Source organism: Brachycentrus maculatus, unplaced genomic scaffold, assembly GCF_059751285.1.
Source record: "Brachycentrus maculatus isolate JH-2025_06_01 unplaced genomic scaffold, ASM5975128v1 h1tg000382l, whole genome shotgun sequence".
Lineage (NCBI taxonomy): Eukaryota > Metazoa > Arthropoda > Insecta > Trichoptera > Brachycentridae > Brachycentrus > Brachycentrus maculatus.
In genome coordinates this window covers 323,562-341,608 of record NW_028281131.1, presented here as the reverse complement: position 1 = coordinate 341,608, position 18,047 = coordinate 323,562, and the positions used below count along the sequence as shown (strand labels likewise).

Here is an 18,047-nt window from a genome sequence, read left to right as displayed (position 1 = left end):
CAAGTGAAGTTTCAATAAAATAAAATAAAATAAGCTCACTTTATTATTAAAATAGCTGTCGAAATTTGAATTTGATGAAGAATGCAACCAAACACTACAAAACCGTCTCAATTCGTCATAACAGTGGTTTCATCATATATTTAGGTCTATGGTACTTTCTAATTTTGATACATATTTCTCTGGAACGAACAGCTGTCAAAATCAGGTTAACATGTCGATTGCTATTTGTGTTGATAGTGACGTGTGAAATTCTAAAAGATTTTGTGATATAAAAATAAATTAAACTTGTGTTTTTTATATTCATTTTAGATTTATTTCACTAGCGTAGTCATTTCTACGTTGTACTTCTTTTTAAGAATACATTTTATTTAAACAATCAACTCCGTTCATTACTTCGTTTATTCAAATGGATATCCAAGATTTTGATTCCCCGTTAAGGGGTGTATTAACTAGTCCTATGAAACGCGTAACACCCGCAGTACCAGTCCCCGATTGGCATAATTCTTCACCCGGAAGACCAATACCCTCTCCCGTGAGTATTTTGTGTTAACTCTTTGAATATCCATTAGGTATGTATTACGATTTACTAATTAAATTCGTTTTCCACAGGTAATTGCACGTGTAGCCACCCCTTCTCCATTGGCGAAAGATAGATCATCTCGGCAGTCGTGCATCCAATCTAATACATTTTCATCGGATCCAAATGTTCTTCGGTCCAGTGTTATCAGTTGCACTGCATTGGCAAATCCAGAGAATGTTGACTCTGATGTTAAATTCAGTGATATTTCAAGAACTCCCGTTCCTAGCACTTTCATTAGCACCTTTAATCATTTAGGTAATGTTAGCGAATGTTCTAATATAAGTGTCGAACGCTTGCCACAGACCCCTTCACATAGTCGAATAAGTGGCGACATTGCGTTTACACCGACACACAGTGCGTTTACACCTTCCCACGGATCACAGAACCCACATGCCAGTATCGTGGCACAAACACCCATAGCCAGTGGTCCAGATCAAGCCAAAAATAGTATTAAATTACAGTGAGTTTTTTTTTACTTTTTCTTGTAAAATCCATATTCACTTGAACTATTGTATACTTTAAAATAAAGTACTTAATTTACTTTTGACAATATTCAGTAAATGTACCGCTTTCATCCTTTATACACACAATTTCACTTATTTATAATATAGTATAAGGCCATTCCAGTATGAGTTTTTGTTTGTGATTTTTTTAGTATTATTTTATATTGGAAGATTAAAAAGTAAATATTTAAGTGCAAATTTAATTTTATTTGAGAGACTGAAATAACGTTATTCATTTAAAATTATGATTAAATGAATAAAAATTTCCATTGTAATTTCGAAATAAAACTTACCAAGCTTTTAGTTTAGAGGCAAAGTTTTTTATACTGTTTTGGTTTTCATTTGATATTCAGCCAGACTAGGCTTGTCTAGTAAAATGCATTAATTTTATTAAAGATCATGTATTGAGAACCAGTCTAAAGCATAATGAAATATTTTTTCAATTGCAGAAATTGTGTGTCAACTGTGAATTTATGCTGCGAATTAAAACTACTGGATATATACTGCCGCACAAGGTTTTCAGAATATAACCCATCCAGATTTCATGGTGTTGTTATGAGAATTTTGGAACCCAGAGCAACAGCGTTAGTCTTTAGGTAATTATAACCCTTTTTATACATATCGCTCACTCCTTTCAAGAACGTCATAACTCAAAAATCGACCATTTTCAGCTGTGCATGTTTTCGGAATGCCCAGAAAATGTAAAATTCCCAGCGAAAGCAGCATATTTTTAACTTAATATTTACCCGCTGCAGGGCAGAAAGTGTTGTTTTTGCATTTTGAATAAAAGGTATTGTTTAATTATTTTTTTAAATACACTAAATATTTTTCAAATGGAGAAAAAACCTTCAGGTTTTACCTAAAAAGATCTGTTGCACAGTAAAAAGTTCAATAAGTGGCTTGATATTTATTTTTAATACATTGTATTATATTTTTAAACTTTAAAAACGTTCTCCTGAAAAATCAAGTTTTTTGATTTTTGACGTTCTTGAAAGGAGTGAGCGATATATAATAGATACAGTAATTTAAGATAATATTTAGATTGAAAAGGCTTTTTTGGCTCTGATATCATATGTATGTATATTTATAAAAATATGAAACTGTTAAAAAAATTACAATGTCAAATATGGTTTTGCAGGTCAGGAAAATTGGTGTGTACAGGAGCGAAAAACGAGCATGATTCTTTATTGGCAGCCCGTAAATTTTCAAGAATTATCCAGAAATTGGGTTATCCTGTTAGTATAATAAAATTATTACTGACTTGTATTCTTTTGTATTTAAACAAAATCACAATATAAGGGACTTGTGATATTTATGATCTAAAGTAGGTTGGATTTCCAAAGAAATGCATTTGAAATTAGTTTTTCTCTTGTAAAAATAATGGACTCCTATCATTTAATATTCAGGTCTATACCTACTATAATTTTATGGAATGTGTATCTTAAATGTATTGATTCTTTCAGGTGCAATTTACGGAGTTTAAAATACAAAACTTTGTAGCTACGGCGGACCTTCGCTTTCCTGTCCGGTTGGAAGCTCTGCAACAAGCTCACGGGCAGTTTACGTCCTACGAACCGGAATTGTTTCCTGGTCTTGTTTATCGACTGGTTCGCCCAAGAATCGTTCTTCTTATATTTGTCAATGGGAAAATAGTTTTTACAGGTACTTTAATATGCCTTCTTTCTTTAATATATATTCTGCTTGTGCTGACTGAAAGGTTCAACAGCAATTTTTATGCTCTGGAACCACTTAATTTAAATTAATTTATTATTAGATTAAAACCGATATTTTTAGCTTTTCCACTTTTTTATTTGACCAGCGACCGGGTTTCGTCGTTACCGACATCATCAGACTGGTTTAATTAATTTAAATTAGGTGGGTTCTTTCATGCTAGAAAATTTACCCTTTTCATTTATATTTTTAAACTCCGTTATCTTGAGCTTGTCGTAAAAATATATTTTCGGTAGCAACAAAATATTAAAGATTGATTTTGAAAGTTATCAATTTGATATTTTGCAAATTAGTTAATAAAAATGGTTTTCCAAAAGTGATTTTAATTATTTTTTTAACAGATGATAACCGTAGAGAAAATACAGGATTATTTTTCATACTGATATAACGCAATAGAAAAACAGCCACAACTTATGGATATTTATCAGTATGATGTACATCTTATTAACACACTATGGACGGGAAAGGTATTTTTACCCGTTCGGTTGATTGATACTTAAGGACGGAAAGGGTATTTTTACCTACTGCGCCGGCCTCATTTTAAAGTCAGAAATGAAGGGATTACATATAACATTTAATGTTTTTATATGAATTTTATGTACCAATCTCTTTCTTAAGGTCTTAACTATATCTACACAAGTATCAAATACCGTCGCCAGCTGTCCGCAGGCGTAAAAAACACCCGCTAGTTTGTTAAGTTGCATATGCATTTGCTAACTGCACTGCAATGATTCAGAATGATCTACTGTGATTTGCTCTGACAGTGAACGCATGGCATAGTGTTTGTGACTATCACAAGTACAATGTCCTCATTGGACAAGTTGCTGTTGTGTATTGCGTCTCATGTTTGCTATCAAATGGGTATGCAGCTTAAGTGTACCTAGGTGTCTTTTATTCTTCAACTTATGGATAAATGGGGACACAAATAATTACAATCATTAGGTTTTTTTAATAATTTTCCCTTTCTCAAAACTTCTTAATTATCTGTCTTTCGTAATTCTCAAGTCTTGAAGAATCTAATGAATCTCTCGACATATACTAAGACAAAACAATCATCCAGATTAATTTAATTTTTTTTTCGTCTGTCCTGTATGAACCAACAGTTCTTCATTTACGTGTAAACATATTTTATCTTTTAATTATATTATTTTGTAAAGTAATTAGTAAATCAATATGTTTTTTTGATGATTTCAGGTGGAAAGTCCAGAAATGATATTGTAGAGTCATTGAATATAATTTATCCCATACTTCGAAGCTTTAAGAAAAATTGAATCGCAATTTTCATCAGAAGAAGAATAATAATAAAATACTTTCAGTTTATACCATTGTAATTCTGTTAATTTTTTTTTGGAATTCTGTATATAGATATAATTCTATAACTTATTAAAAATAATCGTTTTATGCGTATGCTATAAATATACAATGTTTTGTAACATCTGTACAAAGATTTTATGTATACAAATAAATAAATAATTTTTTTTTTCACAATTCTCATTAATTTTATTTGATTCAGTTACCATTTCATTTTATTCCTTAATTTTCCACAACCAATGATCTAAATGACACAGGGCACGCTTGTGTTTTCACCATGATCATAAATTACATTAAAATAAAACAAAATGTACTTAAGTTACTTCTTCAGGGATGTGGTTTATTTTAACCCTGATTAAAATAAAACTGACAGCAAATGCAAAATGTATTTTGCCAAAAATACGTCCAATACTATAAAGTGCAACCAAATTAGGTTTGACTTAAAATGTTAAATACATATTTATGCGTATTAATAAGTCCCATTAATATTGAACGTGGTAATGAAAACTCCATACAAAAAAATGGGTTGGTCCTCAACCCCTCTATCCTACCTTCGTCTAGTTATAATCTGCTTGTCTAGAGTAGAAATAATTTGCTAGAGGATTTGAAAATTTTACCTGGATAAGGAGCGAGAACCAAATCATTTTTGTTTATGAAATTTTTCATTATTAGGTCAAAAGTTAACAAGCTTTGTGGATATCGATAGTAGAAATGTTTATGACAAATCTGTTATTTCTTAAATGAAGAATAACTAGTGTATCTATTTTGTTTAGATTGGGATACAATTTAAATTCAAGTTTTCACGTGCACCTATTAATAGCCCATCAAATATTTGATTGTCATTTGATTCCTTTTAGTTAACCCTTTAAATTTTACTAATTTGTTTTACTTGGTGAATCTAAATATGAGTTCAATTCATGCATATTGTAGTAAAAATATTAATAAACCAGAAAAAACCCTTGATATATAAAAACTAAGAGTGTCCTGCTCTAGAAGACGACTTCGGAGATATGGAGCACATCAATATCCAAAGAAATTATTTTCATCATAACGATAGCTCTTCCTATAGGCAGAACCACTGCAGATTGGTTCTGTATATCGTAATGTGAAGTAATCCTTGCCGATACTCTTTTAGGTAACTATCAGACACCTACAAACTAATGTTAGCTGTTTTCTTGTTTTTCTACCTATTTAACTGTTTTTTTTCAACAGTTTTTCTTGGTTTTCCTTCTAATTTTCTTTTCAAATGTTACTTTGAATTTCATAACATATTGTGGAGTTTATATTATACCCGCATACAGACTGCGCCAATGTGGGCTTTTTATGATTGAAATATTTAAAAATTAATTCATGTACCAAAGAATGATGGGAAGTGAATCATTAACCAAAAATATTAATAAAAAATAATTAGAAATAAATGTCCCGGATGATTATTCTGAGCAACAATCAATTAAATTATTCCACATGAAGAATTTTTTAATAGTGAAACAGGACTTGACTTTGAAATCATAAATTTCATTATGTTTACATATTATGATTTACTTTTTAAGTTTTTGACTGTGATTTGCTAGCAAAATATTTATCTATTCGAAAATCCTTCTTACGTCATTGTTTTATTATGTAAAACGTGTTTGTAAAGTGTTACAAACCTACTTATTTTTAAATAATATGGCCCTAAAGATAGGTATGAAAAGAAATAACTACATAGTAGAAGCTTTTTTTTAAATTATCGCGCCTCTAATTAGTAGGTACCTATAAATGTGGAAAATATATGTAGGTATGGAAGTGGAAACGTACTTTCTGTATGGAAAATGTTTTTTTAATAATGGCAAGTTGTATCGTATAAAAAAGTAAACAATTTTCTTTACAAAATGTGACGTGATTCCGCGAGTGACAGTTTGGTTATCCAGTGAAGTATTATTATTATTGAATACAGAAATATTTTTAAATATGGAAATATTATTTTGGAGCCTATGACACGTTTTGTAAGCTTGCGAACTAATAAAACAAATATTTACCAAGTGATTTTTCATAATGTGGGATGCTCGCATTTATATTGTTGCATTGAATACGGTATTTTTTTAAAGGCAGCTCAGTAGAGAAATCTGTGTTGTTATCCGGGCACTGATTTGTCCGAAAATTGTCATCATTGAAAATAAACAACAATATATGTCTCTGCCTAAAATCAATAATAACTTTATTTTTATCAGTCAATGCTTGTTAAATCGTAATGGTTTTTTAAAAGTTCTGTAAAGTGTGTTATGATTATGTCCGCGAATTTAAGTGCTGCTAATCAAATAAAATTATATTGGGATAATTTTTTTTATGCTGAAACCGGAACATATGAGGTATGTAAATTATGATAATTTTTTCCTTTTTTTTAAATATGCCTTATTGAAATGTGTCAAAATTTCCTGATATTCAGTATTATATTAGCAGTCGGTATAAATTTGTTTTAAACTTGACCTAAATTATATTTGGCTGGAAATCAGTAAACTAATATGGGATGATAGCAACAAGAAATATATATTATTTTTTGACATCTCATCAAGTATTTGGACTCACTCAAAATGTTGTAAGAAATATATACTTACACCCAAGTAACTGACAATTCCTTTTATGCTTAGTGATTTTAAAATTGAGAATGTTAATACATGCAAATTTTAAATGTAAAATTACTCCAAAATTTATAGCAAATACTTAAGAATTTTTGAAAATATTTTTATACTTATTAAAAAATTACTTCTTAACTTGTTCAACATACACTAGCTTATGCAAAGATAGGTATGCATCCGAGAGATCATTAGGCATTGCTGGTATTCTCTTCCCCCATTTTCTTTCGTAATGTATGAGCTTCGTAACTTATGTCATATGTTTCCCACCAAATATATTCTGACCCGAGAATCCAGACCGCCAGACTGATCACTCTGTCTTCATAAAATTAATGATCGAGTTAACACTATTCTAATCTGACGCTGCAGCTTATGCACCACCTAGTGGGGATGGAGAAGAGGAACAAAATAAAAATAAAATTAGTGCAGAAAAGTCATGTTAATAATTTGCATGTATTTTAATTTTAATTTATTGTATTTTTATTTCAGAAATCATCATGGTTAGACTTATTTTTGGCGGAATTTCTTATGCAACTGAAAGATGGGTGCGAAGTATCTTCTATCTTATCGTTTTGGTGAGAAGGTTTTATCTATGTTACAATCTTGTTTATTTAAGAACTAGATTTGCTAAGTCTTTTGTCAAGTCTTTTTTTGTCAAGTGGGTTTTATCTATGTTACAATCTTGTTGAATTAGGAATTAGATCTATGAAGTGGAGTACCTTTTATTGCTAAAAAGATTTCATCTATGTTAAGATCTTGCTTACTTAAAAACTAAATTCATGAAATGCCTTTATTATTATTAAACAAGTTAACTTATATACATGTGTAATATATATTTATCAAAATAACTTGCTATTTTTCTATTAATTTTTAATTTCATTAGGTCACTCATACTGTTAGTGTTGTAGATATTTTTTTTTATCAAAATAAAGGTAGTGTTTATTTTATTATTTTAAATGGTTAAAAAACAAGATTCTTTATTATATATTTACATGGAAGGAAAAAAAGAGATTTTAGAGATTCTAAAAAATACAATCAGAACCACAAAATGAACAATTCACCAATAAGATCGGGTTGTGATTCCTTGTTAGTATTGGGGTTTCTGAGCCAGAGGGTCTAGGTTAGACCTCTGCTCTGTCACAACTTGGTTCCTATTTTCAAAAACAAATTTACTTGAAAGTAATATTGAGTTAAGATAACCCGCAAAACCTCTACTTTTAGAGGCTTGTCTGCAGGTAGCATAGGGAAGGTAAATATGAAAAATACATCACAAACACCAGACAAATTGAAAATAAATCTTATGAATTTATTTTGCAATTGGCGTGAATCGAACCGGTGACTCGTATTCAAAAATAATAATGTTTACAAAATTCTCATTATTTTCCATCAATGAGATGTCGCAAATGGCAATCACTTCAATTCCCTCTGTGCTTATCAATTGTTCGCATTGTAAACATGTAATAAATAATTTTACTGTTTATTGATTTGGCATTAACTTTGTGGAATAACATGATTTAAATTAAAAAATGAAATACTTAAATATATAAGACCACTTTTTAGTTTATTAATGTATAAAATTAAAAAAAAACATTCATAATCATTAATAATCCAATCCTGATTTTATTTCCAGTCCATTGGGTGGCATTGTCACCCTCGTTGGCTGTGAGCTACTGTGCGGCGTCCACTGTGTCACATCCTCATCCTGCGCTCAATACCTTCAGTTGGCTAGAAACGACTGCCCTCCTCCGCATTGCCTTTCCAACTTCCAGCTGTGCGATAAGTTGACCAATAAGTGTGAGGAAGATGTGGCCAATGCTCCGACCGCACAAAACAACATCCAGTCTGTCAACTTTCCACTCCCGTCGTCTATACATTCATTGCAGAAGTATGTGCTCAAAGGTTCTGCTTGGAGGTGCCTCGCTCTGCTCCAAGCTTTAGGTGTTGAAGTAAGTATTTAAATTTAAAATCACTCTAGATTTCTTGGTGGAAAATATTTAACTATAATTTATAAACCCTTAAAGTTAACACGGGATTGATCCTGTTCAGTGCCCTATGCATCATTGGATGCAAATAAATAACAAAAGAATTCTCAACAGAGACATCTATAATAACTTATAGATAACCTAACAAAATATAGATAATGTTTTTTTTTCTTCGCTTTTACTAAAACTGTTTAAATTTTTTATTTGTTGATTTATCTATCTGTCCGGGTTATGCAAATGGGCAATGTACCCGAGACGTAAATTAATTTATCACTATTTTAAAATAATAATTATTTTTAACTTGATTTATCACGTTTTATAATTATACATTTGAATTTGTAAATTTAATTTTGTCTAATGTCTGCATCAGGAGTTTTAAATTTTATTGTGAACACATTGAAAATTATAGTAATAATTATAGTAATTTGCAAACAATTCCGTGTGATTTGAGTCCACATAAGTTTATAGGCCAGATTGTTGCGTTTAGGCCATATGTTGGATAGCCCTGGACTTGTATGTTACTTGAAATATCTCCTATGCCAGTGGTCCCTAACCTCTAATCTGTACCGGTCCGTGGATCAAATGGTACCCAGCCACCCAAAGCCCTGCCTAAAAATCGAATACTTTAAAAACTTGAACATTCCCGATAAAAAATAAATAATTATGGACAGAAATTTTTAATCAGTTAAGAACCCGTGTACGCCATGTTACCGCTGACACATTTGGTGTCATTGTCTCCTTTTATTCCCAAATGGAACCGTCTTGTTGCAAAGAAAAAGTCAGGCTTCTTATTGATTTAGCATTCTAGTGAGTATAACGGTTATATCCCTTTATATTTTATTCTCAATAGTATTAATATTTAAAGCATTTACTATGTGATACCCTTTATATTTGTTTTTTGGTGTAACTATATATTATTTTAAAGGCATGTATGGATACAATTAAATTATTTTTTTTAAAATCAAAACAGTCTAAAATATAAACAATCGACGTCAGTGGTCTGTGGTAAAATGATCAAATGTTGACCGGTCCACAGCGATATAAAGGTTGGGGACAACTGTCCTTTGCGGTGTCTGCAAATACCAGATAAAAATTACAAACATCTTTTGGGAAATGGGTCAACTGTGTTTAACAATAATTTAAACAATTTTGTATCTTAGTTGATCTAATTTATTTGTGCTGACATAAGTTACCACATAATTTAAACAGTTTGTATTATCCCTTTGACATATTTGTCTTTTTCTCACGATAAATATTTTGATAAGTAAAAGGCCTACATTCCCTGTCCTTAAGTTATAAACAATTTATTGAATATGTACATAATTCAGGAATATGAATGCTTAAAAGTAAAAGGATTGTGCAGGTACTTACATGCATACATATACACTAGTTACCCCATATTTGCAGGGTAACTAGTTAAAAAATTACAAATAGCAAATGTGTGAATATTGAATCACACTTCTACAAAAATAAATTATTCATGAAATGCTTGGATATTGGAAATATTTCAGTAGAAAATAGCATTTCTTAACGAACAACCTTTGTTTTTTAATGGGTGAAAATTCACAAACATTGAAAAAAGGTATTATCAGCGATTATGCAAAATAAAAATTCTGCTCTAGTTGAGAGATCTCATCTTGCACATTTTTATTACAACCTTTGTTTTTTAATGGGTGAAAATTCACAAACATTGAAAAAAGGTATTATCAGCGATTATGCAAAATAAAAATTCTGCTCTAGTTGAGAGATCTCATCTTGCACATTTTTATTTTCAAAAAGATTTACATTCCATTTTTATTTTTTTGATTTATATTTCATACTCAGTAACAGAAAGTTATTGCATTGAGGAAGGCTTATATACAATTTAATATGACTATTTAAAATAAAACCTTTATGTATGTTTCGACTATGTTTTCGATTAAGTTGTATACAATCTAATAATAATTCTGCCACCATTTTTTTCTTGCAAATTAAAATAGTAATCAGTTAATATTTTCTAGTGTTATATTTGCTACTAAGTTATAATTTCCGTGAAAAGCTAGGGAATTGAAAATAGTATTGAAATTCTTTACATTCAGTATTTTTTATAGTATCAACCTTGAGTGAGTTCATTGAATTTAAGATATCATTGTTTGTAATAGGATTTTATCTTAAATTCATTAAGATTTATTACTTTTTACTTCTGTTGACTCTAGCTACAAAATTTACTACATTTTCTTAAATTATGTTATAATAAAATTTATTGTTTCATATTTATGTGCTTTACTTATTCATTATTAATATTTTTTTGTTGTTGATAAAATATATGATTTTTTTTATTCCCTTAAGTGAACTGGGACACACACTAGCACATTATTATTGTTTTTCATCAAAGTTTAAAAAATGCACTGATTTATAAACATTCTTCATCATTGTTGATTTAAATTGTTAATGTTGAATGGGGAATTTCCTATACGATTATTATTGGAAAAAAAATCGAGTAAATGAATAACTTTTATCATTATTCTTTGTACTGTCATTAATATTATAATGTGTGAAATAAGTCATGCGGTTTAATGTTTTAAAAAAAACTTGATAACCTTAGCATGAGGTGGACAATATTGATATTATTATATTCTTATAGTAATAATGATAGTTTCCTTATTTTTATCTAAAGTAAACAAGCTGAGTTACAAATGAGACTATTCATCAACAGCAAATGTTTTTATTTCATTCTTAATCATAATATTAAAATTTTTCCTTGTTTTTTTTAAAACAAAAAAATCATTGATCAAATAAATACCTGTTTCTAATGTGTAATTTGTAAATCTACTCCATGTATTGGAATACCACCTTTTTTTCTTTTAGACATTATTAATGTATTTAGACTGTTATTACCCAGTTTTTAGCTCTAGCACTGTCAGAGGTAGTGATGATTTTTTACCCCCCTCCCGGTGGCTTTGAATACGAAATATACCAATAATTCAATGATTGTTAGAATAAATTGTTTTTGAATGATTAATAAAATAATAATAATAAAACCCTTATCCGCACCCCAATGGTGCATAGGGCACTGCATACGTCATATAAACGCAGTGTTATCTTGATCGTTTACACATGAAGGAAAGGTGATCAGCCCTCCGCTTCAGCTACCAGTCCAGGGTAATATTGAATAAATATTACAGTGAAAAAATCACTCATATTTATTTTACCCCCCCTGGGAATCGAACCCGGGACATCCAGAACGGTAGCCGAGAGTGCTGACCATTACACTACGGAAGCGGAATGATTAATAATAAACATTTTATTGCAATTTGATATCTGGGGTACATAAATATTGCTAACCTAAAGTTTTTGCCTTGCGTACAGAATTCACTATATTTTTGTTCTCTAAGGGCCACCAGCGCCATTCTAGACATTTCTAGCTCCTCCATTAGTCTGAGATTACTATTGGGATTCACTAACTAAAACTCATTCTAGTTAAAATGAATCCAGTGCATATTTTCCTAGTAATGATTCCTATGAATTTTTTTATTCTTATTATGACAATAGTGCAATATATCAACCTTATGAATGCATAGATATGATAAAAACGCATACAGACCTGCATTACACACTTGTATTGATTTCAGGGCTTATCGTGCAGCCGCCAGCTGAGCGGAGTGTTGGTGTGGCTGTATGGAGAACTCAGTGGGTCGGGGGGAGTTTGTCACGGCCCTAATCCCTACTTACCACACTCGGAAGGGAAACCCCCCATACATGAACTCTTTTTCAACAAGTAAGTAAAAGTTTTATGCAACACATTATGAATAATCTGCGTTCATACGTATGTGACCCAGTTTTATAAAACTGTTACTCAATTTATAGATTTTAATTTATATTAATCTAATATATTTGAAAATAGTTTTTTCAATGTTTGATAATGGTAGTTTGTGTTTTTTTCTCTATTTTTCTGTTTTTTTCTGTTTTTTCTTGTTTTCTCTCACTAGACATTCCTTATGTGATTGATCCTTATGTGATGACATATATGGAAACGTGTGATTAATTACAATATCCTCTAGTATAATAACCTTTAAAATGTATGGTCAATGATTTTGCATATTTCAATTTTTAAAAATGAGTCTTGTAATATTTCAGCTAATACCATAATTTTCTTCTATTTCAGTTGCATGTCTGTTATATTTTATTTACTCTATGTGTTATACAATAATAACCAAATGGAATGAATACAGTAGTATCTAGATATTTGTGTCAAAACAATAAATGTAATACAGCTCAAGTGAAAATATATGTTTTCTTATTTTTTTTGATACAGAATCTGGATAAGGCAGAAAATCAATGGAACAATTTATTCTAGAAGATTAAGTCTTAATTCCGGAAGTCAACAAAAACGCAGTGGAAACCAATTCAGGTTAATTTCAGATTAATTTTGTATTTAAGTACATATTTATCATTTAAGTTTTTCAATTTATTAAATTATTGTATTTTTTCAGTCGTAGTCGAAGAAAAATAAATCATAAAGTTTCAAATTCGAATGTGGAATGGAAGAAATCTCATGTGAGAAGGTCATTATTCTCCAAGAACAGAGCTAATTCGATCACAGAGCCGAACCAGTCGAGCGATTCCGAACAAAATAGTGATGAACTGGAGTTACTCAATCGTTCCTTTACTCTAAAAGCTCGCTTCAATCCGAACGACTTTGACTATTTTACATCTGTTGTCCGGAGCGATGATGATAAATCCGCCGATTCTCTCTACAGTCCGTTGAGACGATCGCAACAGAAGAAAAAACCTTCCGTGGATGATTATATTACCGACAAACACCGGGAAATCCTCAAATCTGAGATCAGCCAATTTGAATTCAGTAAGATGGCAATTAATCTCTTGTACAAATTATGCAAAGCCGAATCGAACACATCCGGTTCGGAGGCTTTGCATATCAATGTTCAATGCGTAAATTTTTCCGTAAGGTTCTTGTGTACTTTACAATTTGAATCATCACCGGCTTCTCGAGTAAATTTGACACAGCCAGAGGTAGCTCATTTGAAAGCTTCACTGACAGAACTGCTGATGGTATCTTTCGATAAAATTTTTCCTCATCCCGATTTGTTTATAAAAATTATTCACAATGGCTTGTTGCCGATGTTAGTTAGACTTCTAGAAGACTCAACCTATAAGTTATCAGTTCGCTTCCGATCCGAAGAAGTTTCCAATGGGAAACCTGAATATTCCGCCGACAACAACGATGCAACTGACGACTCGGCTATCGAATCGGAAGAGGCTACAGATTTAACCAAATATTTGTTCGGAATCAGTTACACTACTATTGTGTTCTTTTACTGTCTGCTGATGCAGCATCGATCTCTCGACAAGATTCACAATTTTACAGAACAGTTTAAACTATTCGGAGATTGTCGAAAAGGTCAAGTACTGAAAGAAAGTATAAGTCTTATATTGAGGATTCCAGGAATGGATAAAACATATTCCACAAGCTTGGTGAAGAAATTATTGGATCTATTGAGTAAACTGATCGGTGCCATGAAACTAGTCAGAAGCGAAGTCATTCACACTGCGTCGTGTTCCCGCAATAAGCACAAGATGTGTCGATCAAAAGTGTCGCTGATGATGCAACACCATCACGATATACTGGGAACATGCTTCTGTCATTCTGGCAACATGGGCTTGACTCCAGTGTGCAGTGTCGCCACTCTGTACGCCACTCTCACTTCTCTTCTGACCGACGAGGTTCTCACTCGGAGTGCCAGCCTGCGCTCCAAGCTCCTCCGCTGCATGAGAAGCTGCGGGTCGTGTTGTTGTTTCTCTCCTCACTTCCTACTGGACAGAGTTATAAGAGTTATCCGCTCCTACCACGGTTTAGCGAACTTGTGCTTCTCAGTCCTAGAACAAACTTTATACGGAGAACTAGGAGCTATTAAACTATCGCAAGACACTGAAGCTTGCGCAACTTGCGAAAGATACTTTGTACCGGATGATAATATTAGGAAAGACTTGATTTCTTCAGTTAATCAAAATAGAGAAATACGCAGCAGAAGTTCATCTAGCAACTATTTTTATGAAGAAGGTATAAATAAGAATGCCCTTGAAGTGTCAGAAAATAGGGCCACATGGCCTTTCTTGTCTAAGTACCTACCTCTTCTTCAAATCGAGGACTATTCTATTTTACACGCGACTATGAGTCACCTACTCCGGATGTCAGTCCAATGTAAGGAATTTGTAAAACATGACTTGCTGTTTTGTATCTTATACCCGGCGTTTCTAACTGGAAAGAAACACTATCTCGTAACAAACGGAGAACCATCCTATTTTGTGACTATATCCTGTCTTAATTCTTTTTCGAGCTTGCTTAGTTGCACCACATTTGCGGAAGAATTCATCCAAATAGGCGGATTGACTAATATTTTAGAACTCATGGCGCTTCCGGAATTCTCCAAGCAGTGCTGTTCAATTTTAGAAATAACTGCGATCGTTGAAATTTTCAATATGAAACTGGATTCGAATGGTTCAGTTTTTAAAATGTCTTCGTTGTCTTTGAAACCGAATGAAATAGAATCCCTCTCATCGTTGTACATGCTTTTCAAATCTTTGGAAGATATAACAGACAAAGCGTTGAAATATTTCAAGTTGAAAGTTGAAGGGCCCGTGTATTTAGCGCTGATTGATTTATCTGATGAAAAGGATGCGCCATTTAATAATTTGGACGAAGATATTTGTAATACTGATGATCCACCTTTGGATGAAAGCGCTAACCATTTAGTTCCAAAAAAGTCTCAACCTATCAATATAAAGGGACCCAACAGATCGCACAATAACGCAGTATTCGAGATGCAGTTTAGTTCTCTGGAGCAGACCATGAACCACCACATAGAACTTCTGAAGAACATTTGGACGTTTTGGAGAACATGCGCAGCACTCTGCTTGTACTGTCCTATATTGAGAAAATATTTAGTAAGGCAGAAGATATTTCGAGACTCTTACAAAATGCTCAAGTTGCTGCTTCACTGTATTTGCTTTGTGCCATGCACGCTCACCGAGAATAAAATACTCATGAAAATCTTGGAATCCATCATCTCCATAAACCTTTCGGTGTCTGGTAAGTTATTCACAGATTATTACTAAATTTTAAAAAACTAACTAACTAACTAACCATCACGCCGCTTCCCCGCAGGGGTAGGCAGAGAGAATCGAACGCCACACCACTCTGTCTTTGCAAACATTCTTTGCCTCTTCTACATTCATGCATCTCCTCATACATACCCGACGATTATTACGACTCCTGACCCGGCCGCTTTCAATTATTTGACATACCTGATTGTGCCAAGTTTTCCTCGGTCGTCCTCTGCTTCTTTTTCCAACTACATTCGCCCCATAAATTTGTTTAACCGTTCTTTCTTCACTCATACGCTCCACATGTCCAAACCATCTCAACACACCTTTCTTAATTTTATCGATAATGCTTATCTCAGCCTTACATTCTTTCCTTATTTCATCATTCGAATATCTATCAAACATCGTTTTGCCACACATTCGTCTGAGGGATCGCATTTCGACTGCATTCAGTCTGCTTTCATCCTTCTTTTGCTTTATATTACTAAATTTTATATTACTAAATTTTGTTTTTAACTTATTCAAACAATAATATCACTTCATAATTTACTAACATTATGGTGTCCTTCCTTAACCTATAACATGGCATACAATTTTTTTACCAAAGTAAAATATTAGTTCATGTTTAGTACCATGTACTTAAAATAAAGTAGTGTACTCACATCACAGTAGAGATAGTAGAGAAACATCACATGTCTTTGAATACAATGGGAGACAATATGTGTAATTTAAAAAATACCTACATTTTATTATTTTTATCTTGACAATAAGTTTTGATAGTTGACATTTTAATAACTGACATACCTAGTAATTTCTTTATTGCTCGTTATATTTACATAAAAATGATAATGTGAAATCAGAAAAGACTATCTTTTCGCATAAAAGTAAAATAAATATTCGATTGTTTCTTCAAAATAAAGGAAACGAAGTGAGTTTGATATGCATTGCTAATAACAGTTATAAGTTTGAGCATCAAACAAGGTAAATTGAATACAAAGAATAATTTATTATTATTTTTAAACTAATACTTTATATATTTAGTTTCAGTTATTTTTTTACAATATCTCGAGATTGCTCTTTAACTTCTTACACATTAAAATCAAATTAAAATCAGTGTTTGGTTTTCTAAAATATTATTATATCAACATTATGATTGACCCTTTCATGGATGCAACATACCTATATATAAGTTTACAGTGTAATTTTTTTGTTGGTACTTATTTCGGTAGTGTAAAGGCAAAGGGGTATATCTGTCTCAGACCAAATTTTACAGGAGAGCAAAAACAAACTTGTGAAATTATATAACTCATTTGTTTTATGTATTTTTGTATGTACATATCTTAATAAAACTAAATAAGTATTGCAACTACAGCTACATCCTTTTATCCAGATTATGGAATACACTATTTTAGACATTTTGTGGAACAAACATGGAAAATGAAAAATTTGACAGATATACCCCTTTGCCTTTACACTTCCGATTTATTCTTTAGATGACAGTATTGCTCTTCACTACTCCTTTCTAAGCTTAGGCGATGTATCAGTTGTTCATACGTCACACCAATTGGTTCTACATATTGTGAATTTGTTTATTTGTAATTTTTATTCTCAATTTTATTTTCTATTCACTGAAGATTTAATCGGTTAAATATTAAATTTATCAAAAACCTTGATAAGAAAAATCAGTATCAATATACCTTGCCTTTATATTATTAACTATGAAGTTAACACTGTCAAACATATGCTGTGCCTTATGCATCATTGCATGCGGGTAAGAGTTGGAAGAAAAAAATGATTGACATTGAATATTAAATATTTGATTTAAATTCATGTGGAATGATTTCTATAAATGGTCTTTGAGATGTACTATTTACAAGAATGCATATTATTTGCTTGTAAACCGGTTTTAGTGCATGTTTTAACTTAACCTTCTTTCACATAAATCTAACCGACCGGTATCATGCATTTACTTAACCATCTTCTTTTCATATAGAGGCCATTCTATATTATTATTAATGCTTGTAATATTTATTTTGTTTAAAAATTTGTTTCCTTCACAAAATAAAAATAAACATTTATCATACATTTTGATACTCATTCAGCTGTGAGAATGCATTTACCACTTTTCTACTTTCATCCTTCTTTTGCCAACTTCATGCTTCACTTCCATACATTTGGGCATTCCTTTTAATGAAAACAGAGTTACATGGGTTTAATGCTTTTT

General features: G+C 31.6%; 3 protein-coding genes across 3 annotated transcripts in view; all 3 read left to right on the top strand.

Annotated features, from left to right (window-relative positions):
- LOC148303176 (kelch domain-containing protein 3-like) overlaps nt 1-18,047 on the top strand; it is a 56,942-nt gene that overhangs the window by 15,179 nt on the left and 23,716 nt on the right. The window lies entirely within an intron of this gene.
- LOC148303177 (TBP-related factor-like) lies at nt 191-4,302 on the top strand. The gene is made up of 6 exons (XM_088270394.1): nt 191-532; nt 610-1,040; nt 1,533-1,679; nt 2,222-2,318; nt 2,547-2,745; nt 4,009-4,302. The coding sequence occupies exons 1-6, from the start codon at nt 407-409 to the stop codon at nt 4,083-4,085; spliced, it is 1,077 nt and encodes a 358-aa protein (XP_088126520.1). The 5' UTR covers nt 191-406; the 3' UTR covers nt 4,086-4,302.
- The window catches only part of LOC148303175 (lysosomal-trafficking regulator-like), a 55,856-nt gene continuing 43,800 nt past the window's right edge, over nt 5,992-18,047 (top strand). Inside the window, exons 1-6 of the mRNA XM_088270393.1 lie at nt 5,992-6,473; nt 7,227-7,312; nt 8,368-8,683; nt 12,331-12,476; nt 13,014-13,109; nt 13,192-15,809. Coding sequence (XP_088126519.1) covers nt 6,387-6,473; nt 7,227-7,312; nt 8,368-8,683; nt 12,331-12,476; nt 13,014-13,109; nt 13,192-15,809 — 3,349 coding nt within the window. The 5' untranslated portion in view covers nt 5,992-6,386. The remainder of the gene's footprint in view (nt 6,474-7,226; nt 7,313-8,367; nt 8,684-12,330; nt 12,477-13,013; nt 13,110-13,191; nt 15,810-18,047) is intronic.

What these genes read in the sequence shown, in the direction of transcription:
- LOC148303177 (XM_088270394.1), top strand. Translation starts at nt 407, where the DNA reads ATGGATATCCAAGATTTTGATTCCCCGTTAAGGGGTGTATTAACTAGT. An exon ending in GAAGACCAATACCCTCTCCC is followed by an intron (nt 533 to 609) that starts GTGAGTATTTTG and finishes CGTTTTCCACAG; the next exon opens with GTAATTGCACGTGTAGCCAC. An exon ending in TCCAGAAATTGGGTTATCCT is followed by an intron (nt 2,319 to 2,546) that starts GTTAGTATAATA and finishes TGATTCTTTCAG; the next exon opens with GTGCAATTTACGGAGTTTAA.